We start from the raw sequence: 25,867 nt of genomic DNA, 5'->3' as shown, positions 1-25,867 counted from the left end.
TTTCCTCATGTGTTTTAATATCTCATGCTTGTCCTGGCATACTAAGAATATAAAAATCATCTTGAAAGAGTAAATCTTTATTTTATTCCCCTAAAGTATTGGTGAGTTTTATTCCTTTACACTGTAATTTAAAATAGTAGGTTATGATTAAATATTACAACTGGTAACTTCTAATGAAAGCCTTAGTAATTTTTCATAATCTAATACTAGAATACTGTGCTCCATACATTAAAAGGTAAAGTCTAGTGAACTGCTTTGGAAACTAGATCGTTGACTTAGAGTGATTATGAGTCTGCCTGTTTAAACAGTATTTCAGACAGACAGAATAGACTGTCACAGTCCATAGTGGATAATGAAATTATACATACACCACTATTTAGTGCAGGAAGCCTCAGTTCCATATGAAAGACTACACTGTGTTGATGCTGTATTTTATCCAGGTATCCCAGAATGATGCTGCTCATTTTCTTTATGTTCTACTTTGACATACACTCTTAAGAGAATAGAAGGTGAGGTGTTGAAAAATAACTTGAATCCTGAAGTTACTTTGGCATGTCATCTGGTTCAAACTAGGCAGAAATAAAAGTATTTAAAATCTGTTCCCCTGCAAATATTTTGGGAATGTAAGTGGCTTACTTTATGGCATCACATCAGAACCATTATCCTTTCCCCATTTTTTACATCTAACTCAATTCTAAATGACTCCTTTAAGAAAAAAACCTCCAACCCAACTAAACAAAACACATACAACCCCTCACCCCTTATGCTGGTTTTATTTCTTGTTATAAAGATATTGTATCCTTAGAAAGGTGTGATAACTCCCACTTAGATCATAATGTGCTAAAGTGCAGTGCATGTTTGCTGTGATCAACAACAGTGAGAAAGAAAATGGCTATAAAAAGGAAAATTTGAAGTTTTTAATTGGAATGTGCACTCTTTTTTGAAGTGGTTAATGTTTTGAGTTCTTATGCCAATGAGTTCATATACTGCTTTCTGAGCATTTTGTCTCTGCCCTCATTTATTGAATTAATTCTTTAATTAGTGTCCTTTGGGATGTCTTCCAGTTGTGGAACTCGTACTAAGATTTCCTTTTACAGAACTTACGACTGAATATTAGCTGTTTCTGAAGCGAGACACTAACCTCTGTGTGCCTTTTGCAAGTTAATGTTGACAGGCTCATAGGAAATGCAGCTGACGTTAGGAAGCTTGGGTGGGGACTACAAGGAGCTGGCAAGTACTCCAAGGTTCAGTGCCAGACATGCTGACACAACAGTACTTCACTTGTAAAAGTTTTCTTTAGGCTGCTAATTCTGTCTTCAGAGTAACTGGAACCAAAGCAGTGTCTCTGATGCCAAGTTAAAATAGCTAAAGTAACACTTTATAGGAAATTGAGAATGCGTTCCATGGCTTAGATCTTCAGAAATATTAGTAAAAAGAGCAAGCCTCTCTCTTAATGAAAGGGTGAGTTATGAACAGTGCCATGTAATGAATGCACTGCAAAACAAGTCCATCTAACTAGAGTGAGTGCTAGAAACAGCCCAAAGAGGGAAAGGCTAGCATTGTGAAGTCTCTGTAAATACTGTGCTCTGAGGGATTTATATCACAGTTTCAATTTATTTGATTTGCCAGTTCATAGTCATATTTCATAAGGCACCCTTTTAATAGCTTCCTTTAGCTTTCAAATAAAAATTGTTTTCTTCAAATGTATCTAGACATTGAGAAATGCTATGTGAGCACTTCTGCAGTAGTTTGACCATGTCACCTTAAGTATAATGTGTTTTATCTTGAGTTTACAGTATTTTTGGTCCATGTTAGAGCCTAAGAAATAGTAAGGCAATGCTTTGAAGGGGGATAAAAGTGGAATACAGCTTAGGTTTGCTTTGCAGAAGTTCAGGCAGAGTATGAGTTGCTGCTACCATGCTGTCTGCAGTTTTGTGTGTGGGAGGACTTCATGATGCCTCAGGAGGTATCATGGAGAGGAATCTTGCTGCGGAAGGCATGCCTGGTTTACAGACTATAAAAACTGCTGCAGTCTTGCTGGAAGGATGCAGCAGTATTACATAAGCATATTGGTTTTTTTTTTTTAATTTCATCGTCACCCTTAGATTTTAGGAAGTGCTTCCTTTCATTTCTTAGAGTGCAGGACTCAAAGCAAGTGGTGGAAGAAAAGAGATTCAGATGATGAATTTAATCTGTTGAGTGTTTTTGCAGTGCAGTGTGCCATGACATTAAAGTTAGCTTTAATGTTATTGTTTCTTTTAAGGTAGGCACATGCATTCTGCTCTGCCACAAAAGTAGAAGTTCAGTTAGTAGACTGAAGCAGCTTTGCCTACAGCAGCTGGATGACAGTATCTTGCATCCATGGGAGACATTGGCTCCTGCTGACCTCAGAATTACAGATCACCTCTGAAGTCTCCTCTGACCTATTTTATCAAGTTAAAATTAAATAAAAGCAATATATAGCAATAAGAAAAGACTATTTTTAAATCTTGGAGGGTTTTTTGGATGAAAACTATCATACAAAAGAAAAGGTGGATTGAGCAGTTTTTTCTCTTAGATCACCTTAATAATTTTTCATAAAATTTCATAGTTTGACTGTGCCATGTTGGACATTGATGTCTTTCAGACCAAGATTTGTCTTTTCCTGAAGAGTAGCACTTAGTTAATTTTTAAATCTACAAAATGTAAACTGGTGATTTCTGAAAGCTATGTAGCAAGTAACTATATAGCCCACGAGTTGCCTAAATCAAGCTGTTCAACTCACCATTGATTTTTTGTGAAGCTCTTGCTGGGGATCTGTTCTCATGTGTTTCTGGACATTCTGTGGCACATCTCTGAAATTTACCTTCTGTACTGCCTAATTGCTTTCAAATTATTGCCTAGATTTTTGTCCCCCCAAGTATGTAAATTCTTTTCCTGAGCTAGATCCTGTCTTTGCCAGTATGAGTGTACATAGAAAGGCACGTGTGTCTTAGCTCCATAAAAGGTCTGGAGGGCATGCTTGGAAAAGAGATTTAAACAAAAGGTTATTTTTCACTGAGATAATGACAGATAAACTTTGGAGAACATTGTCTTTATCTTGGTCACAAATTTGTTGAATGAAGGAGGATCCGAGAGATGCTATGGTGACTCTTTGCTTCCAGAGAGAAGTTCCTTTGTTGAATAAAAATTGTGCAGTATCACTGGATCTGGTCAGTGTCCAAGATTTGAACTGTCTCAGGGGATGGATTGCTGACATTCTCTATGGCCTGTTTAGGCATTTCTGTTTACAGATCTGTAGTGATCTATTTGCAGTGCAGTGAGGCTGCACTTCCTGTGGTAGAATGGTGTTGCTTAACTGTGGTCAGCTGAATTGGACAGGAGTTGAATTTTTCTAATGTAATGTCAATAGATTTTGCCAACAACAGCTGGCAATGAAGGCGCATGCAAGGCTAGCATGAATTTCTGATGGTATAAAACATATTGTGAACTTTGTTCTTAATAATTTTCTGCATAATCTGACAAAAGTGAGCTGCAAAAATGACTTTGCAATTATCTAGTACAACTTCCATACTAAGTGTTTACTAGTAAGCAGGAGTTTTTATGGAGTGTATGGATGGACATTTGCTTTGATTTATGAACAGTTTCAGAAACACAGTAGCTGACACCAGTTTTCTTAGACACTGACAAGAAAGTTTGAGTATCAAACTTTTTTTCTTTTTTTTTTCCAGATGGAGCAATTGTCAGATGAAGAGCTTGACCATGGTGCAGAAGAAGATAGTGATAAGGAAGATCAGGATCTCGACAAGATGTTTGGGGCTTGGCTGGGTGAACTGGACAAACTCACGCAGGTGAGGGAGGTTTCACTAATCTCACAGAATAATTTTTTGTTGGTATTACATTTCTTTTCAGTTGAATACCAACTGCTCAACTCTGCCACTTGCAGCAAGGCAGACAGTAGCCTATGACCAGTTCATAATCTTTAAAGGTTGATAAATTGTCTTGTTTCCCCCATCCTGAGGTTGTTACATTCATTTTGTACAACCTGCTGGTTTGACCTAAGACAAAGGGTATAACAGTTCCTTCTGAGAATTACAGAATTGCTATTTTGTCCTTAAGTATGTAGAGCAACACGGACTTCAGCTGACAAGAGATAGGCTGTGTCTTGAAACATGGGGATTGACATTGTCCAGCTGTGACAGCATTTATTTGTTGCACCTGAACAGCAGTAAGAAAAAATTGTGAATGCTGCCACTGATGACATAATGAGATACCCTGATACACCCTCAGAGACTCACCATTGTTCCAGAGTACTCTTACTGCGTCAGTGAAGCAGCTGATAGGACATCTTTCGGTCCTTCCTTCTCTAGTACTTTTCCTTTCCTTCACAAGCAGCTACTGCATTTTGCATGGTGTGCTGCACTCCTGGGGTGATCATCCATTTCTCTGTGATTGCATGCAGGGGGTATTTGAGCTGTGTGAACTTCCTGAATAACATTTTTAATCTTCTCCTTGTTTGTCATGTAGAATTAAGCAGAAGTATGATAAGTGATGGTTCATTAAACTAGAGAAGAGGCAGTTTTTCTCATCTTCATCTTACCTGAAGACTGAAGGAAAATTGAGCTAATCATGTAACAGGATTTCAAATTCAGGCTCATCTCTGTTACTGTCTCTGCCATCAAGTTCTAAATGTATATAGCACTACAGGGGAAATCTTTTTTTTTTTTTCTGAGCTCACACATGCAGGGCAATAAAGAATCCTGCCTTCTGAGATGAGTGGAAGAGTGTGACATGAATCTGTATATACTAATTCTTGCTGGTTTTTCACTTCCTTTGAAGGGTTTTTAATGTTTAAAGTCTTTGTAAATCGCCTTGAGTGAGGATATTCACAGAACAGCACAATGGGTCTTAGACCCATTAAGCATTGCTTAATTTCAGGTGTTCTGCAGGCCTGTTGACCTTCAGTGACAACAAGATTCCCCATGTATCACATTCCACTCCAGGGCCAGAAGCTTCTGGCCCTGTCGTGTACTTCTTGGCTCAGCAGCTGGATCACAGTTGCCCTACTTATAAAAATCCTTGTATTTGTTATAGCCATCATAACAATTCAATGGGTCTTAGATCCTTTGTTCTCTGCTCCATTTTTTTAAAGATATGAGCAGCCTAGAAATATAAGTATACTTTACTTGGGACTTATAGCTACACTATTGACATGCAGACTTCAGGGCGATGTCTCAGTTTGTTGTTGATCCATGCAAATTTCTTTAAACCTACTAAGAAGTACTTAATGGTAGGACTCATGTTATTTGTTTCTTACCTTCATATTGGTGTTCAAGACAGTCTGCAACATAGCCTGACAGTTGCCCTTCTATCTTTCATAACTACTGAGAAATGACATTTCCCCCAAAACTTTGAATGACCTCATACTGTTCTGCATAAACAAGTTAACGGAGCTGATTGTGTCTCAGATCATTTATTTGGACAATCACCAAAACTTGATGGGGCTGTTCCAATGAAGTCCCAATAAATGGAGGTGATTAGCATTAATGAGATCCAAAGTGCATTCTCTTGTAGTTTCAGTATTTGTTGCTATCTATGAGCTGGACTTCAAGAGCACTACGAGGAAAGGTTTTTGTCCTTGATATCCTTGATCTTTAACTTCTTTTTAGATTTCCTAAATGTTTATTTTTAGGAGATTTAAAGTAAGACCCAGATGTAACTGCTTTTTTAAAGCTCTGAAATAGTTTGAATGCCCATGGGAATCATTTGAATTCACTTTCCCTCTTTAACTCTTGGTCTAACAAAAGTCACAAAATCTGCAGCCTGTGTGAGAAATATTTGGTGTTGATGAAGGGTGTCTTAACATTTATTCTGCTTAAGTTATTCTATATGATGCAGGTTATATGAAAAAAAAAATTACCATGCTTCTCATGATTATTTAGAATTAAGCTTTTGGTGCTGCTGTAGTTTTCAGCAGCTCTCCAAACTGCTGGTTTAGCAGTTGTAGAAAATGTGCTCAGATAATGGTGAGGGCATATCACATGTGTGTCCAATGATCTGCAATAACTTTAATAAAGCCAGCAAAGCATGGTTGGGGTGCTTTTAACCAGAATATATTTGCTTCACCGGAAATGTTTTGTAGCAGTCTGTGGATTCAGTCTGAAGGAACAGAGACTAACTTGACTCTTCTGTCTCCAGTTTCCCTGATGTCTCTAGGGTTATAGATTTTATTTTTTTAAAAAAGTTCAGGCCAAGCTGAGGAGAGAAGGGGGCTCAGGAAGAATAAACATTAGGGAAAAAAGTAGTGCATTTGATCTTTTTTAAAAAGGCTTGAGTAAAGATGTAGAAAATGAACATAAAAAGTTTAGGTGAGAAACTTTATTCTGTTGAAGCATATCTTCAGGAACTCTTTATCAGTGCAAGCCTTGCCTAATTTCAGATGTTCTGCAGCCCTGTTGAGCTTCAGTGACAGCAAGAGCTGGATTCCCTATGTAACACATTCCACTCCAGGGCCAGCAGCTTCTGACCCTGTATTTCTTGGGTCAGCAGCTAGATCACAGTGCTCTACTGCTTGCTACTTACAAAATCCTGGTATTTATTATAGTACTATACCCATATTAGCCATCATAACATAACAACTCAGTATATTGGTTAGAAAGAGTTTCTTTCTTTAACCTATGCTAGTTTTCCTAAAAAAATGTGCCCTACGTAAACTGGCTAGGGTTGGTTTTCATTACTTAATGTTATTCACAGGAAAGACTATTGAAAAAAAATTCTGAATTTCGTGAATTTAAATCCCTGTTCATAAAATAGGATTCTTCATTGAATATTTTTAAGCACTTATGCCATGATTATGCTCATAAGCTAATGGTGGATATCTTAGACCATATTTTAGACTCTTATCCCAGTTTGAGTGTTGTGCAGTTTCATGCAGAGAGGTAGTTACAGCTAAGTCAGCTGTCTGTTTCAAAATGAGCTAGTGTCTAACACAATTCAAAACAGCATTTGGAAAATGCTCCTATCCTTTTGATTCTGAAAAAAAAGCAGAATGTGTTTAACAGCTTTTCTTCACTGCATAGCTGAAGTTAAATCTCTGTAGTATGACGATGTTTGCTTTCAGTCTAAAGCCTGAAAAACAGGGGTGCTTTTATATATACCAGTAACTTCTGAAAAATTTCTCTTAGCGAAAATAATTCTCATTCATCTTAAGGAATTGAACAAGCAAATCTTTGTCAAATTTTATTTGCCCTCATTTTGATCTTTTTCAGAGTTTGGATGCAGACAAGCCTGTGGCACCAGTGAAGAGGTCACCTCTCCGCCAGGAAACCAATCTTGCCAACTTCTCATATCGCTTCTCCATGTACAATTTGAATGGTTTGTTGAATTATTTACCACATATAGTTTAAGAAAAATACTAATTCAGGAAAAAAAACTATTCCAACTATAAATTAAAATATTGTAAAATATAAGAACATGTAAATACACTTATAGCTGAGTTGAGAACATATTTGCTGAAGGCATTGCTTTTTGGTGTCCTTTTTTTTCAAGTATTTGAGTCTCCTAAAGCATTATCTTTTACAACACTTAGTATTTGAGAACTTTAGTGTAGTACTTGTATGAAAAGCTTGTTCTGGGATCTGGTCTCATGAAAGAATGACTTAATGTGTATCTGTTAACCAGGAAGAAAGAGCATCTTGCTTTACGGAACAGAATGCAGGAATATAGCTACAGAATGCTTTCAGGATAAACAGAAGGAAACCTTAATTTAAAGGTTTGAGTATGTATATAGTATTTTTGTTTTGGTTGTGTTTTTTTAAAGCTGTTGCATTACTTTAGCAGAAAATGCTTAGCAAAATATCTGCAGTTTTTCGAAAAGTGAGGCATGATATTACGCAAGTGCGTTTTTGCATTCCATTCACAGGAAAGCAGTTTAAACTTTTCAGATGCAATCTGAACATTCATAGACTTCTTTTGCTGACAAGGGAGTTTAACCTAAATAGTGTGAAAGTTGCACTGGTCAAGGATAGTAGTGCAAATGAATTTTGTTTCAGCACTGCACAGATATTTTGCACTACAGATGGGAAAACAAAAGGCTGCTTCCTTTGCTCTCTTAACTATTAGATCCGATAACACAAAGTGAGACATTGCAAATGAAATAATTCTGCACATACTGACTACTCTTGTTTGTTACAGAAGCCCTGAATCAGGGGGAGACTGTGGATCTGGATGCCCTCATGGCTGATCTCTGTTCCATAGAGCAGGAGCTCAGCAGCATTGGCTCTCATTCAGCAAACAATGCTGCAGTGAAACGCCTTGCCACAGAACCCAAAACTCAGAAACCACCTGCTAGTCGACCTTCCACTAAGCACAGCAGTGTGAAAGGATTGTCCTCCTCTGCTAAGGTGACTAAACCATCACATGCCAACGTGTCTCTGGATGACATCACGGCACAGTTAGAGAAGGCCTCTTTGAGCATGGATGAAGCAGCCCAGCAGTCTGTTGCAGAAGACACCAAGCCAGTGGTTACTGCCCAGCACAGGAGGACAGCATCTGCTGGCACTGTGAGTGATGCTGAGGTGCGCTCCATCAGTAACTCCTCCCGTTCCAGCGTGACCTCGGCAGCTTCCAGCATGGACTCCCTGGATATCGATAAGGTGACAAGACCTCAGGAGCTGGACTTGACATCGCAAGGGCAACCAATCACCGAGGTAGGATGTCCCTAATTCAAGATTTTTGTTTGCTTTGGGTCTTTCTCTTCAAACTTAGACCTCATTCCCCATGCTGACACTCATAGCTAAATATCTGCAGTGCAGTGGGGTTGATTGAACTGCCCATGTAGCTGCTTCTTTCTCTAGTTTTGGTTCTGTCTGCAAGGAAACTTCTTATAAAGAATGTGTTTAGGCTTTGGGTTTTTAGGAGCTTTCCCCATCTCTTCCTCCTCTCAAGCCAATCATGCATTTTAATGTTTTTATAGTTAATATTTTTATTCCAAGTAAATATCACATATTGCCTTTAATTTAAATCTGAGGAGTGCACAGCTGTGGAAAAAAGAAAGCACAATTGACAAAATTCTATTCCTCTTACAGTACAGTTAATACCTGAAACACAATCAATACCTGGAGCAATCTACAGCTGTCTGTCTGGAGCTATACTATACCAGTAATTTGCTGACTTAATACTCTTGTTTAATGTATGACAGGAGGAGCTCTTTGAAGCAATACACAATACAGAAAAATAACTGGGCTGCAATACAGCATTAGCAGATATTAATTTGGGATTTTGATGCTTTGACATTGATTAATTAGAGAGGAAACTTCAGTAAGAGCAACCAGTTTGGTGAACATTGCAAGTGCTGGTGACTTGAGAGAAAATGTGGAAAATGTTCCAGTGAATTTTGAGAACTTAAACTTAGAAGTTGTCTTGTAGAAATACTCTCTGAAACAGAAATTTGACCTGTTAAAATGTCAGTTGTACTAATATGCATGTTCTCTTTCATGAGAGAAGACTGGAACAAACTGAATTTATTCTAATCAATAATTAAAACTAATCTGAATGTGCTGTACTGAAAGCATGGTTCTGCACATCTGCAACAGAAGTTCATCTGATGTAAAGTGAATGATGCAGGCTTGTCAGTCATGATCAACTCATTGAGGTCACACTTTGATTTAAATCTTCATTTGAAATAATGAGAAATGAATGACAGTTTAGGTCAACTTTCTTTTCGTATAAAAAAGTTAGTGTTCAGTATGCTTCCTACTCAGTGAAGCTAAACAGATAGAAATGTGCCCTTTGCTCTTTGGAAAGTTAAAGTGCAAACCTTTGCATTATTGCTGTAGGCCTGAGTGTTCAAGTCCAGCCTATGACAGTCATTGATTATATTGTTGTTTGTTTGAGAATCATTTTCTTTTTATGGCATGATAAGGCTTATATTTGGGTTGTTGTTTTGGGGTGGGGCTTTTTTTCTTTTGTTTTGGGTTTGGTTTTTTTTGTTGTTGTGTTTTGTTTTGTTTTGGTTTTTGGTTTTGGGTTTTTTTTTTTTTGCATCTCCAGCTGTTATTCATTATTATGTTTTTGTTTAATGTAGAAAGTTAGGTAATCTTGCATTTTTATTTCTTCTCAGGCTGAAAATACAACTTTTATCAATTAGTTGCTCTAGCTTGCATAGCATAAGAAAAGCATGAATGTTGCATTTTTTGGTTTTTAATGGAAGGTATTTTCTGCAGTTGATCTTGTAGGTCTCCTTCTAGATTCTTTTACTTTGGGAGTTATATGCTTGAGGCATCAGTAAAATTGCCCTTCTTGTCTCCCGAGTTTTTTTAATCCTTTGCGTCATGAGTAATCAACAAACCACCTTCTGCCCTTAATTACCTTGATGTTGGTGAATCAAGGGACAGAGGTCAAGAAGTTGCTTTGTCTTCACAGGAAGCTAATCTGTATTGCTGCAAGTGTTGCAGTTGCTGTTTCAGTTGCTTTCTGACCGCTTGGCCACTGACTGCAAGGCTCAAAATCATCCCCAAAAGCTTTCCCCAAAGACATGTGAGGGCTGCCTTTGTACAAATGCAGTGATTGCTTCTCATATAAGAATGTGGCTATTGTTTCTCTCCCCAGATAAGTTGATAAGAGTGATTGATTCCTTTGAAGGAGGTAACCAGAAAGTGTCAGTAATTTGAGATCCAGATTCTGCTCTCCTCTTGAGAGCAGAAACCTCTGCACTCATTAACCATGCTGTTTGCTTTGGCTCCATTCTTCTTAATTTCAGTGCCCTGAGGAAGGTGTTTAATTCTGAGAAACTGTCCCTAGGTTTACAGAATTGGTATTCAACTATTCAGTATTAAAGTTGTTATGTGATGGGATGGGGCTTCTTTCAGAGAAGTTTCTTTTCTCATCACTGGTGAACAGGGAAAGGGAAATCACTTTTTTTTGAGTTTGTGATAGATTTTGTGGTGGTGTTTTTAAAATGAATTTAGCTTTTAAATGGATTCTTTGGAAGACTCATTGGGTATCAACAAAGCTGTTTATTTCCTATGTCATTCATTTAGTGCCCAAAAACCAGTTTAAGGGTTTATTAATCCTCTTGGCTAGGTTATGAACCAAAACACCTTTTACTAGTAGGGCTGAATTGTACTCTTCCACTCACACAGTTGACTCAATGGTGCTGTTTCTAATAGAAAACATCCATTTGAGGAAATAGCCTTTGAAGTCCTAATGTCCATATAGGGAAAAACTCAACAGTTTTTATGCAGGAAGTGGGAGAGGCTATTTATTCATGGTCACAGCAGATCTGTTTTGAGATTTGTTATTCTGAAGTAGTGCTTCAAGTTAGCTCTTTTGCCTGTCTTCCTTGAGACTGCCTGTAGGTGAGCTGACCTTTAAAATTTTTCTTTGCTGCTGTGGCTCATCTGAAAGAGGTCAGTGTCTTGGCAGCTCTGCCCTTTTGACCGATACTTTGTCTTCTCCAGGCAGTATAGACTTTAAAAAGTCATCCTTTCTGCTGCAACTTCATGTTATGCTCTTCCTGAGTAAAATGGAAGACAGTTTTGATGGGAGGAAATGCTTGTCTGAAAAAAGAAGTTAGGCTTTGCAGTTATAAGCTTCAATATTCTATCTTTAGAATTATTTCTGCTGTGTTATTTAAGAGCTCTCTGACTTGGTAGTGCAGGAAAATCCTGTAGAAGAGCAGTCAAGTACTGGCCCACTGAAGGTGTGTGTAGTCTAATATACTCTCTGGCTGGTAACAGGGACCAGTATTATCAGAAAAGGCTGCAATTCCACGGCCACCAGAAATAGGAGGATATGACTTCCCTTTCCTCTCATCCTTCCTTCCTCACAGTTCTTTCCTTACACTCTCATCTCCTCCCTTGTCTCAGCTTTGGCACTTAACTGGTAATTAGTACCTCAAAACTTTGTGCTTCAATTCTGTGTCTCACTCTGTGTTACTTAGGTGAACTGCAGAGGCTCAGAGGACTGATGCATATTAGGGGACTGCGCATAGCCAGGGACTGGAGGCTGGAAGGGAGAGCGGGAACTCACTTGGTGGTGGTAATTGATTATTCAGAACTTCTTGCCTGAGTATTTGGACAGATATCTTAGTGTCTTGTCTTCCTCTTCCTCCTAGCAGCCTGTGCTCTAGGCAGCTCCTGGGGTTGCAGATATATCAGCATGATGACAGATGATAACTCTCAGTGGTCATATTGGCCAGGACCATCCTTGTACTCATTCTGAATTTGTCTTTAGATCACTTTTAGGGGCATTGACTGGGGTTCCCTTGGTTGTCTAAAATTGTGGGTTTATTAGTTGTCATCATGGTTTATTTTCTTCCTTTCCTCCTTTCCTGTCTTAGCACTATCTCTTTAGACATTGTGAATGTTGATGTTTTCAAAGACTATAACTTTGTAGTCTTAAGACATTCGCTTGGTGGTACTAAGTGTCTTCTGACTGCACTTCTTGTCTTCAGTCTCACCTTAAGTATTGTTGAATAAAAAGTTGTCTCCACCCCACCCTAACTCCATAATTTTTTTGCTAAATTGAAGTTTGTCTTTGACACAATGACTTCACAGATCGTTGCTTGAACAGTATTCTTTCTGAAATTGGTACTTCACTTTTTTTTTCTATGCTTTTAGTTGTATAATGAGTGGCATGCACCTTAAAATGTTGTTTCTGTGGGGAATTACTTTACTTGTATGTAGACTAAATGAGTGAAATAATAGCATGCATGTCTTGAAGGTAGGGGAAATTATGTCTCTGTGACTAACTTGTTGCCTCCACCCATATTATCTTTCTCTCCTTCCTCGGCCAGCAAGAAGTTGTCTCTGTTTTCAGTGAACTGTGCTGGAATAGAAGGAGAAGAAAGCGGAGGGGAGAGAATAGAGAACTGTGTTGATGATGCTTATGTAGCTGTCTGTGTCTGGAGAGTGAAAGGCTCCATTCATGGGCAGTCATTGTTACTGTCCTGCACACACTCAGTGAAGAGGTTGCAGATAAGTTTGAAGTCTGCCATCTGGTCTGGCATAGTTCAACATCACCCCCCACCCCTCTTTATGTCTGTAACCCAGTTTGCACAGCTGAGAGATTCTGCTCATACAAAGATAATAGAAAATTTAGCTGGTAACACTACATGATTTAATTGCATTTTATTTTTTAGCTTTCACTTAAACTCATTGTAGATTAATACTTGATGCTTGAGGGGTAAAAATCATGAGAAGAGAGTGGCCAGTGCAATAAAGCCACATGGTTTTTGCTTCACTTGACAGAAAAGGCAGTGTAGAGTAAACATTAATGTTTCTTTCAGGGTAAAAAAGGGAGCTTTGGAGGCACAACAGTTAGTAGCAATTGTCATGTAAGCTGAGCACACATAAATAAATCTGTACTGGCTAAAAGATCCTGTGGGGTAAAATTAAAAAGTTGAAATGGTTATAAGGGAATAATAAAGTTTATGTTTCATAGCAATTTTGCTATATTTTTTACGTGGACATGCTAGCATTTCATTTGCCTGTGCAGTGGTGTAACACAGAAGCTTTGGTACCCATTTAAAATTATTGAGGGTCATGTTTTGTGTGGAATTGCTAAATGTTGCTATGTATGAAAAGGCAGTTAACTGTTAATGTGTGCAGACAAACTGATGATATATTTGGTCTTTGTTAGGCAACGGTGTCTTAAAATAGAATTGGGCTGCTGAATCTCATCTGATATTTGTAGGTAGTTGAAAGAAGAGTTATGGTCTGTTTTGGCTCTTGCAGGAATAGAGCATTATTGGCTTTTGTATTTTGGGAGCTTGAAGTTTGAGTACTTTTCCTTATGGTCCATGTGTTGTGTGGTTAGCAGATGTGAAGGATGTTAGACTCCAATTTGTGAGAGTAGTCACAAATAAGCAACAAACAAGGCATGGCAGTGGTTTGGTTTGTATTTCATCTAAAGGCTTAAAAAAAAAAATTCATTTTCTGCCAGTTGTGTTATGTCCTTAGTTTAGAACACAAAGTCTATTCTGGAGCGTTTCCAGTTCTGCTTTTCCTAAGCTGAAAATAGTCAATGGAAAGACTTAATTTGAAACACAATTAGACCATTTCTTCCTCTTTCTTTTTTTCCAATTATTAGTCACAAAGTGTTCTTTTATAAGTCAAAAGCAAGGGAAAATTTTGCTTATCTGTCATCCTGAAACATTACTTTGGCTTCCAGTTTTGTTGGCATAAGAAGTGTGAGCCATCCATTTTTCAAATGTTTTTGAAATACATGTAAAATGACTCCTCATTTGCCAGACTTTTGGAAGCTTTCAAAGCATTCTCTGAGATAAACATATGATTTTATAAAATATAAACAATATTTATGTATTTCAAGTAAATAATCAAATGTGCTTGGCTATGCATAATCATCATATAATGCACTAGCACTCAAGGATTGCTAATACACTCTTCCCAATGCCTGCAAACCAGCACATAAACTTTTTTTCATATTATACTTATGGAATCTGCAAAGCAAATGATGGAAAGGGATAGTTTTAATTTTTCTAAAGCATTTTCAGTTGAGATCCAAAGGAGGCATTCTAAAAGTTTTGTTTACTGCACATCATGGAATGGTAGGTTTCAAAATTTGGGGTAGATAGATTTAAAATACATGAAAGGGAAACAAGAATTTAAACATTATCCTTGCATTGGTAAATCTTGATTCTCCACTCAGTGTATCTGACTTATTTTATAGCTATGGACCTAAAATTTATCCTTTAACTTTTCCACATAGGAAATAACTAATTGAAGTGTAGCAGAAACCATAAAACATGTAAGAATAGTTTCTCTTCAGTCAGCTTTGCCTCACACTGATGGAAAAGCTTTAAAGTTCTCTCCTGGGAGGGAACAGGAAATTAGACAGTGTAATGTATGTTTGAGTCTTCTTTGACACCACTGGCTGGCAAGGCTGGTGTCCACTCAAAAATTACAGTTAAGGTGTACTTTGTTAGTGTAAATGTGAACACCAAAGGCATTGGCTCTAAATACACCTAAATACACTGTTTCTTTGGGATTTTCTGTGAGGTTGGAGTCTTCTGTGGGCAAACAACTGAATGATTCATTCTGCTATCCCAAATGCTGGGTAAATAAGCACACTTAAAAAATAATCTCTTTGTTTTTAGGCCTGTTCCATAGCACTTCAGAAAAATACTTGTGTTTATGAAATGTTTTTTGAGGAAAAAATTGTACCATTAATACAGACAAGCCAAGAAAATGGTTGTTCAGAAGTTCTTTCTCTTACCAGATTTGTCTGCAAGAGGAGAAATGCCATAGATGAATGACGAAATCTAGGCAGCACACTCTTGGGACTACCCACCAGACTTGGGTTGAGAAATCAGAAGTCTTGCTTTATGATGTTACCAAACTTTGCTGAAAGTGTGCTGCAGGGGAGTTGTATGCATTGATTGCAGTTTCCAGTAACGATATCACTCTACTAGTGATGGTTAAGTATGGAGCTTTTAAAACAGCCAATTTCCTTGTGGATACACCATTCTGCTGAAAACAAATTTCTTTAGTTTTTCTGCAACATTTGATTAGATTAGAGATCTGAAATACTAAAGCTGTAGGAAGTTAGATTACTTGTTTGTCATTGTTTCAGATTGCCAAAAAAGAAATTTAGGACAGATGACAAAAATTAAGAACACAGCCACCAGTTGTGGAACATTAAACTCTTAACAGGAGGAAAGAATTTGTTGTTTTCCTGAGTTATCTTGCTGCTGCTTCAGTTTCTGAGTGCCTGTTTTCCTGCTCTGAGGTTTTAATAAGAATAAATTGTAATCCCTTTTGAAAGAATTTTTTTCTAATATCTAATCTAAACCAGCTCTGGTGCAACTTGAGGCCTTTTATCTTGTCTTATCTCTTGTTACTTTCAAGAAGAGACTGTCACCCACCTGTCCACACCTCCTTTTAGGTGGTTGTAGAGAGTGATAAGGTGTCCCCTGAGCCTCTTCTTTGCTAGGTTAAACAACCGCCTTTGCAAAAGAAAGCAGAAAATGGATATTTTTAGCTAGATGTTTATCATATTGTGTCCATATGAGTAAGTTCCATATGAATGCATAATCATAAAGAGATTGGAAAAAAATTTTCAGTGCTCCTTCTCCATCTTTGGATCAAAATTACAAAAATGATTTTAAATCTTTAATTCTTGAGTTCTCTTTTGGAAACAGTGGATTCTAGTTCTTGAAGCTGGAGTCTAAAGAATTCAATGTAGGGATGTAGTTGAAATGGAAGCTATAGTAATCTTTTCAACAAAGTTTTGCAAGCATATAGCTTTCTATTGAACACTGTATACTTCAGTTTCCCTGATTTTTTAGTTTGTTTTTTAGGGACAGAGAATGCATTTAAAAAAGGATTTTGTAGTGTTTCTCAACTGTGATATTAAATCCAAAATAGTGGCACAAGAGTGCCACCAGCTGGTTTAATTAAACATGTGTATTTATTAAACTTAGAGTTTTGCAAGAACCATGGCAAGGTAATTACATGCACAAGTCCTCAGTGTGCTCTTATTGCCTTTTCTTTTGGTACTAAGGTAAGTTATTCTGCTGTACAAACTTTGAGTGAATTATGTCTTTGAATGTACAGATAGTATTTAACAAGAAAAGAAGTTTTCTATTTACCATGTTTAAGGCATATGAACCGGAAGATAAAATACTTCAGAAGATCACTAGGTCATCTTTCTTACAATTCCCACCCCAGTTGTTGATCATGATTTGTTAACTGTCGGTGTACAGAACATATGTGACACCTTTGAGACTATTGTACTATTTTAAAATTCTATATGCCTGTTTTCTCAGCCTTACCTTAATCAGAGGAATTAGATGCAATTCAGTCTCTTAGTGATGAGACTTAATCTTTCTAAATTGATCCCACTTTTCTGTACTAAGTGATCATAAAACCTAACAAGAAAATAGATCAGTGTTCAGATTTTGCAAAAATATGCAAGTGGAATTGAAGAAAGGCGGCCATGTATATACAGCATCTTGCTTGTGAACCAGTGGGCTGCTGCCATGGCAAGATGGGCTACATGGCGTTCGTGCTTCAGATCTTAGCTAGGCAGCTCAGTTTATCACCTCTTCTTAAATGCTTTTCTTAAAATCCAGCCATCAGTTCTCGTCTGTAAAAAAATAAATCTAATATGCTCAATTATCCAGTGATAGTTTAGTTTATGGAATTGGAATTGGTTTTATATCCTAGGTGAATCTTAGGTGAGGCGCTGGGGGAGAGACAACTTTGTTGCCAGAGCTTGAGTTCTCATTGTTGTAGCAGAAGCAGGTGGAAGAACAGATGCTTTTCATGGTGGAAGACTAGAAATGACTCCCTAGGAGTAATTATGTTTTGGTTTTCCTGGATTTGATTGCTGTTCTTTTTAGTCTAGTGAAGTACCTGGAACAGAGAAGTAGGTTAATTTGTTTGGCAAGATCAGGCATTTATATTGATATGTATTTCAAGTCCTTAAGTAGAGAGGAAGAGTGGGCTATTTAGATCCTCTGTGTGAACCATTGTGATTGTACCATCTAGAAAAGAATAATAAAATATTTATCTTCCCCCAAACAATGGAATATTCTAGGAGCAACATCTGTTTGCCTCAAAGCTTGATGTTTGAGCTGAAGTCTTTCTTTGAAATAGACTAAATGCTTTAAAATTGGATTGTGAAAGTAACACATTGTTCTAAAATGAAATTTAATTTATCTACTACTTTGTGCATGCCAAATATTTAAACATTTTTATGTGTGTGTAGTTACTGTTTAGCTGGGCTATAATTTCTAGAACTTGGACTTTCCTGTTGCTTTGCTGCTTCTGCTCATTCTAACTTTTGGGTATATGCAGTACTGCAGAATTTGTTATAGGGTAGGAAGAAGCCATGCAGAAAAAATGTCTGGAAAAGAGCTGTTGCCTTCCTGTTTCTAGGCATGTGGGATCTGCAGCTCCAATTCACATAGGCTGTTGTCATCACACTGGTGTTCCACATTTTACTGGTCAACCCCTATTCCCGTAAAATATCATTATCAAAGTTTCAAGTGGCTATTATGTTGTACGAAGGATATGGCATTCCCATTTTTGGGTAGAATTTCCTTGGTGGAGATAATGTTGTTAAATACAAGATAGCAGCAGCCAAGATGACTAAGAAGGTTAGTTGGCCTACCTTGGCCTTCCCTGCAGGAGAAATATTCTCCAGCAAATAGTATTTCCTTTATGGAGAGATTCAATATCCTGTATTCATTGACACTATTGTTGACTTACAGGCTAAGACAGAAGGTTACTAAATTCTTTAAGAAGGGGCTGCAAGTGTACATTGTAGTATTCCTTCTACTGCAGTGCTCCATTCACCAAGAAAGGGATCCATATTAATCAGTCCATGATGACTGACAAGAACTCTATGAAGAAACTCTTAAAAAATTTTGCTTGAACTTGTCACTGGGTTTTTATATATACTTTTGGGGTTCGGACTGAGCCAACCCATTTTATTCTGCAAGTTGTGTAGCAGTACATTGTAAGGAGACCATCCTAAACTGACTCTGTGGGAAGTTAGAGCCTCTGTGTAAGAAAGGATACAATTCAGTATGACTGTGAATAATTATACCAGGTATTACAAACCCTCAGTGTGGTTTGAGCTAGGCAGCACTGCTGTGTGTCTAAAACATATGATGTAAATAGAGACAGTATTTAATATGCAAGCAGACAAATAATTTACTCTGTAACATAACCTGTGTCTATGTTAGTGGCTAAATACCCAGTGGAACTTTGGCTGGAGCCTGGGTTTAATTTCAAATGCTGTGTAGAGTCTTCCCTGAGGTGTAACTTATAAAGCCTCCTTGAGATCCTAATTGCTCATCCCAGCATGCGGCAGTCACATCAAGTAAACTCTCCCTGCAGGAATTGTATTCTCCAAACTATTTGATATTGCCTTGCAGGAAGTTGTGGACATGGGCTCTTCATTTTTTTCATCCTATACCCTATGGTGGCAATGAAGAATAGGTGATACTCGGTATTGCTAATTACTAAACAAGAGTATAGTAGGCATGTATAGTTTTCATGCCTTATTCTGTATAGCGTTGAAACAGATTGTAACCACTTGGGACAAAACTTGCAGGATGGTGGTGGTACACAGATTTACTTTATGCTCTTTTAAGTTGTTTAAGTGCTCTTGTTAAGTGCCACAGTAGTAGTCTAATTTCCTTAGCAGACTGGACTGTGTGGTTCTGCAAATCGCTGCGTGATGATGGTTTTCTTGCCTGTAGCAGGTGCTGGAGAAGATAATCACTGGGATCTGTCATTAACTGATTTCTGTCTTTCTCTACTGGCTGCTTCCCCTTTACTGATTTTGCTTCCCATTTTGAAAACAGATGAAAATATATATTCTGCTAATTTATCTTCCCAAGGGAAGCATGGGAATTTGTAATTTTGTAATTTGGACTATACAAGAGAAGAGAGACTTAAGTCATTTAAAAAAAAAGGACGTGAATTTTGAGTTGGGTTGGTTTATTGCTGTGGTAATATCTTTCTTTAAGAATGAAACAGCAACCCACGTAAAAAGCATAAAACTAGGATGTCTCCCAGATGACCAATTTATAGTGGCTTTATGTGTAGTGAAAGTGGAATGTTTAGTTTTAGAAGACTGGACAGGATTTTGAAAAGCATTGTAAGACTGTGTTTTCTTACTTTTATAGTTCTAAATGTCTTTACAAATAAGTTTTCTCTTGCAGAAAGGAAACCAGTGGCAGGTAAGCAAAAGTTTTCTTAATTCTATTGCGTGACATTTTGTACAGAAGAAGATTAAAATAGTGTCTTTTATTAGTGTCTTGTGTAAAAGCACAATTGCTTTTACATCAGTGTATTGGGCTCATAGTATTTGGGAATGTTTATGGGAGGGGAAAAAAGTGATGATGTAGGGGTTTTTTTCTTTTAAACTCTGCTTTATCTTCTGTAATCAAGACACCATAAAATTACTATACTGACTTCCTTTGACTTACGTTCTTTCTCTTTCTTTCTGCACAAGCACTCCTATTTGGACAGGGAAACCTCCCTTCTTCTGAGAAACATTGCAGGAAAACCTTCTCATTTGCTGACCAAGGTGATGATGCTTCTTTCTACTGTATGTGACTGTTTCTGTGTAGAAAGAATGCTTTTGGTGTGTGCTATGCTTCTCCACTCCTGCCCTTTCTGGGAACTTCTGCATTTACTTACATGATTTTCCTGATTATCCAGGGTGCTTTTAAAAGATTTAATTGTATTGTTTGTTTCTGCAGATTTATTGAAGTGTTCAAGTCCTTTAAAAACTTAATAGCCATATTAGCAGGTAAAATGCCTTAGTTGAAAAGGAAATGTACTGAGCTTGAAGTTCTTTTGTTCCTATTGCCATTCACTAGTTAAAAAAAAGAAAAGATCCTAGTAAAAATGTGTGAGTGTTCAGTAGTTTTAAAAGCCATTAGTAGCCTAAAATAAGTTCTCTTGCTGTATTGAAGATGAACTAGTAAGTAATGGGATATTTTTTATAACATTTTGATTGTTGACTGAATATAATGTGGGGAGAATATTGTAGTAAGACAGTGGTCTAATGAGCCAGGTATATACAAATCTTGATCATAAATAAATTTTCTTCACAGCAAGGAGGTCACTAATGTACTGAGTGATCACAAATTGTCATTCAGTTTGCTAAAAATTACATCTTTTATATGTATTTCCTTTTGAAACTAGAGGACAACGGATGGAGCAAGCTATAAATCTCTGATGAAAATACAGGCTGGGATGAAGGGCTAACAGTTTCATGTAGCTGTGGTGTCAGATGTTGCTGATGCTAATACATACTTCAAAACCATATCTGTGTGGGTTTTTTTTAATTCACAGATATTCTACTGGAGAGACCTCAGGCAAGCCTGAAGTAACAAAATGCAATTTGGTGATCTCAAAACAATGAGGATAATGTTCACTGGGCATAAGTAGTCTGTATTTAGCAATAAAAGTTTAGAACTGGTTTACTGCTTTTTTAAAAATATCTTAATATTCTTCTCAAGATGCTCAGCATGTATCTTGACAACAGGTTTTCAGGCTGTCTTTCAGAGGAGTACAAATAGCCAAAAGCAAGTAATCTTCTGCTCTTGTGATTGTTTTGCTTAAATTTTAAGTCCATACCTCTGCCCTGACCCCAATAGCTCTTGGCCCCTCTGCACTGCCCAACAAAGCAAACAGCCACCAAAACAGCAATTGGCTTGATTGCAAGTAGATTAACAACAGCTGTGGCACAAAGAAACCACAATTTTCTTTCATCTCCATGTGTCTGCAGATCCTCCCTTCTGGTTGTTTATATGTGGGTGAGTGTTAGTTACCATAGAGGAACTTAATTTTAAAAAGTACATTAAATTATTCCTTTGTGTCATATAACCATGGAGTAGCTCCTCTCGGGTATTCTAATACACTCCACAGTTAAATGTTTGTATTTATAAATCCTTATGTTGGCTAATTAGGCTTCACAGCTCTTTGATTCAGGTGCTTTTGGTGAGCCTTCTGATTTTCTGAGGGTAATCTTGGTCAGCTTGTGACTGTTTCAGTACAGCTGTGCCTTCCACTTCTGACTCCTGAGCACACAGGCCTGGCATGGAACTTACTGGTTCTCTTCTAACCTCCTGCAAGCAGAAATATTTTTAGCAAAATGATGAAATGGAAGTCCACGTTACTGCTTAGATCTCTTCAGGTTGTTGTAACATTGGAAAAGGCTCTCTATGAGTGAAGCAATCCCAAGAAATGGAGCATTTCCTTGTACCAAGGTGTAGCATTTCCTTGTACCAAGATCATTTGACTGTAGGATCATATTGCAGGTCTGTGCTGGTGTCCCTGGTGTGTCACCTGTTTCTTACTGTCTTCACTTGTTTCTGCTTCTTCCCCTTCTCTGGTATGTTTGCATCTTATATTGAGACTAGAACCATTTTTGTCCTCTGCTAATATAACTAATTCTAAAACTTCTAGCCGTGGACTAGATCCCTTCTGCATCACAACCATGCACACACACTGTCTTGAAGTTTTGGGTGATTTGGTGCAAATGGAGATGTTAATATGGTGTTCTCTGATAGCAGGAACCTCTGTTTCAATACAAGCTCTGCAAGAAGGAGATTCCTTGCAGAACATGATTGCCTTTCTACCCAAGGCTAGACTATAGTTGGGAAAATAAACAGTAGATACCTTATCTTAGTCCTTCAGAAGTCAATGCTACTTATGTATTTAGTTATCTTCTTATCTGCATCCAAAGAAAAAATACAGAGAAAGCAGAGAAGAAATTTCTTAATTTTATGCATTTTGTAGGTTGTGTATCTACCTTGCTGACTTAAATAAAATGTGGACATAGTTACTTACCTCTTACCATTTAATTACTGGCTTTTCTAAGTACCTTTGTTAAGTGATGCCCCCCTCCCCTTTTTGTTTACATTCCATTTGTTATCTCTGTAAAAGAGATTAGTTAATAACACTTTAAAAAGGTAAAATGAAAGAAAAAATAAAACCCCAACCTAGAAATGCGAGGCACAAAATTTTTTGAGCAAGGTCAACTCTGCCATTGCATGCATCTTGCACATCTTTATTACTAAAACACAGCTGGAATATCTTGTAACTGCATATTTAATTGGAAACTGGGGGAGGAAAAACAGTGTTTGTCATTATATTACAGAAATCTTAACTTTATATTTTTTGTGTTATTCTTTCTGATATTTCACTGTAGGCTAAAATTATTTGAAACTTAGTTCTAGTATTTAAATGCAAATAAGAAGATCATTAATTTAAGATCATTAATTTAAGATCATTGCACTGCAGACGTATGCATTTTCCATTTTGGTTCCAAATATGTTTGAATTTTTTGGATTAACAGGTTCTATACATAAGTATGTTGCCAAGTTTTCTTTAAATCGGGCGCAATGTTTTCCATAACGGAAAGTAATCTTAGCTCAAAGCTTTAAAATACAAGTGTAACAGAGTCCCAGTATTGTTCTGTTAAGTGAGGAATTTGTTACAATTTGACAGTGATACATATTGCTACTATAAGAGAATATCCTTTTCCTGCCAGAGGTGGAAATGACTCTCCATTATGTTTTGTGTTTTTACAAAGCGTGTGTGTATCTCCTTGGTGTGTTTCCAAGGCTTGCCTGTGCCTGTCAGGCAGTCCAAGCAGGGAGTGGGTTCTGCTGAACCTTGCCTGCTGTGCCAGAGCTCTGGATCAGGCTGTGACGGAGCCGTGTGCCAGCAGCGCTCTGAGTGCTCTGTGAGCGGTGATGCTGTGCAGGGGACACAGGTGTGTGGCTGTGGCAGGGACCGATGGCTGTACCACCTGTGAGGCTGTGACAGCACAGCAGTCCTGCACTTTACCTGCCTCTTTGGGTTCCTTCAGCAGCTCCGTCACTGTTGCCAGCATTTGCTAGCAAAGGGGAAATAAATTTGTAAGGTAGATGTGGTTGGACTGCATGTGCTGGCCTTGTTGACTGATGGCATTGAACAGTGTAAATAGTTTGCAGTTGCAGTCAGGTATTTTTGCCATCTGTCACCTGTCTCCCTGTGCAGTGAAAAGAGTTGTTAGCTTATTAGTACAAGCTGATGGATGGCACGTGCTTCCTCCTGGATAGGAGCAGTGTTGTTTTCATGTGCAGGGGGAGGAGAGACCTGTGTATGTGTCTAAGTGCTGTTCTCAGGTGACTCTGATGGGCAGGGGACTGTTTTCTTGGGCCATCAGGAGAGAAACGGAATACATGGTTGTCAGTTTTGGGAAGTTAGTAAATTATTAAGGAATCAAAATACATAGTTCTTCATCCTTCTCCCATGAAACATTGTTTGCCACATCAGCAGTGATGCAGCACTGGCCTGAGCTTAGTTTATTACTGCTCAAAATAGTTTAAAATCTTTGACTACTATATGCTTTCACACATTCTGAATTCTTGCTTTCTTTTCCTTGCTGTGTTTTCTAGTTAGTGAATTCAGACCTCTTTTTATAATTTTTTGCTCATTGGAACCAGTTATTATTTTGATAGTTGTAATTCTGTTTTGTTTTGGGGTTTTTTAATTTAAACTGATTATGTTTAATAAAGTATAAGGAATCCTAATCTCTGGACCCACATTAAATTGAGTAGGAAAATAAAAGTAATTGGTACATATTAAAATGATAAGTCTTTAAAATCTTCTTTGGTCTACATATTTATCTATTTTCCAAAGCATTTTAGGGAATGATGGATTATAAACTTTGAGGTCACCAAAGATATTTTAGCTGTATTGGCACAGGTATATGAAAGGTCACAGCTCCTTTTTCCTTGCCCTGGTGTTGCTGCCTGTGCACTGTGGTGGGCAGGTTCTCCTGGTGCTTTGCACTGGTGTACAGTGAAATGGGCTGGAAAATTGCACTGATTGGGTTAATGAGCAGCTTCTCAAAACCGTGAATTACAGTTTCTCCAAATACATGATAAAATTAGTCTTTTGCTTTTGCTGATTTCATGATGAACAGGTGCATAGCATCACTTTTAGAAACTGGAAAGTCTTTCACAGAATCACTGAGTAAGCGCAGTTGGGAGGGACCCACAAGGGTCATTGAGTCCAACTGCTGGTCCTGCATAGAACATCCCCAAGAGTCACCCCATGTGCCTGAGAGTGTTGTCCAAGCTCTTCTTGACCTCTGTCAGGCTTGGTGCTGTGAAGCCTCATTTTTTAGTAACAATTTATTTCTACAGATTGAAATTGTTAATGGTAAGAAATAGGAGGAATAAAAGATTCTTGTTATCATGGCATGGTTTGTTTTTCATAGAATGCTAATCTGATTTAGCCTTTCTAAGCTATAGGACAGCATTGCTATTGTGAGTAAAAAGCCACAGTTCCCTGTAGACTTGTAAGCACAATGTTCCTGGGTAATTCAGTGCCCAGATAAGGTTTCAGGCTCACATTATTTCTGCTCTTGTCAACTTACTGCTTCATTTTATTAAAAAGAATTATGTTTCAAGGCAGCACACTGGTTTATGCTGTAAACCAGTTTGTGGTTTTTTTATGGTGCACAGGATGGTCACAGTTGTGAAGGCCCAAAAGCTACTAAGAGTGCAATAAATAAAAAGAGAATGTCCTTTAGCAGTTGATATGAATATTAATAATTTATTGAGAAGCCAAAACTTAAACTCTCTGGATTTCAGAATAGGTGAATCTTGACTTTTACAAGAAAAGCAACCATCTAAACACATGGTAAAGACACTATGAATTACATCCATAGAAGAAAGCAATAGAGAACTAAATGTTTATAGTATGCTGAATGTTGTGATGAGATGTGGTACTTTGGCTCTGGAGGAAATACTAATTCTTCTTTTTTAAGGATACTGAATATTTTGGAAGGGATTTGTGTGGTTTTTAATAGACTTGTTTGTGCTAGAGATTTTAAGGTAATTATGGTTTTAGATATTAATTTCAATGAAGATCCACAGTTTAAGATTTTGAAAGTCTGAAAATTGGATATGTCATTTTTGAAACAATGGTTGCTTTTTAGCTGCGTGTTTCAAATGCAATTTCAACAGAAATATCTGTGATCTCCAGAATTTAAAAATCTTTATTGCTAGTCTTAAAAAGACACAGTTTTCTTTAGTGTCAGCAAATAGATTTAAGCTACCTGAATTTTTAATGCATTTCCAATTGTAATAAAAATCTATTACGTAGAAGAGCAAAAGAATGCTTATTCACCTTGTGTCTTAAAATACTTAAAACAAGGAGAAGTACGACTTGGGTTTAGTAAATTCAAACCTCTTTCTGCAAATGGATTTAACAGTTTAAAATCTTTCAAACTAATGCATGTAGTATGGAATCCTAGTTATAGGAGTTGTTTCCCTTCTTTCTGTGTGCTGTTAAATTCGGGTACTTCTTGGCATGCTGTTTGTGTTTTATGTTGATCAACC

At 37.5% G+C, this 25,867-nt stretch overlaps 1 protein-coding gene across 1 annotated transcript in view; it reads left to right on the top strand.

Moving 5' to 3' along the window:
* Positions 1–25,867, top strand: part of RAPH1 (Ras association (RalGDS/AF-6) and pleckstrin homology domains 1) — an 80,054-nt gene that overhangs the window by 29,062 nt on the left and 25,125 nt on the right. Inside the window, exons 2-4 of the mRNA XM_031058600.1 lie at positions 3,711–3,830; positions 7,248–7,353; positions 8,173–8,687. Coding sequence (XP_030914460.1) covers positions 3,711–3,830; positions 7,248–7,353; positions 8,173–8,687 — 741 coding nt within the window. The remainder of the gene's footprint in view (positions 1–3,710; positions 3,831–7,247; positions 7,354–8,172; positions 8,688–25,867) is intronic.

Source organism: Geospiza fortis, unplaced genomic scaffold, assembly GCF_000277835.1.
Source record: "Geospiza fortis unplaced genomic scaffold, GeoFor_1.0 scaffold112, whole genome shotgun sequence".
Taxonomy (NCBI): domain Eukaryota; kingdom Metazoa; phylum Chordata; class Aves; order Passeriformes; family Thraupidae; genus Geospiza; species Geospiza fortis.
This window is presented reverse-complemented; position numbering and strand designations above follow the sequence as displayed.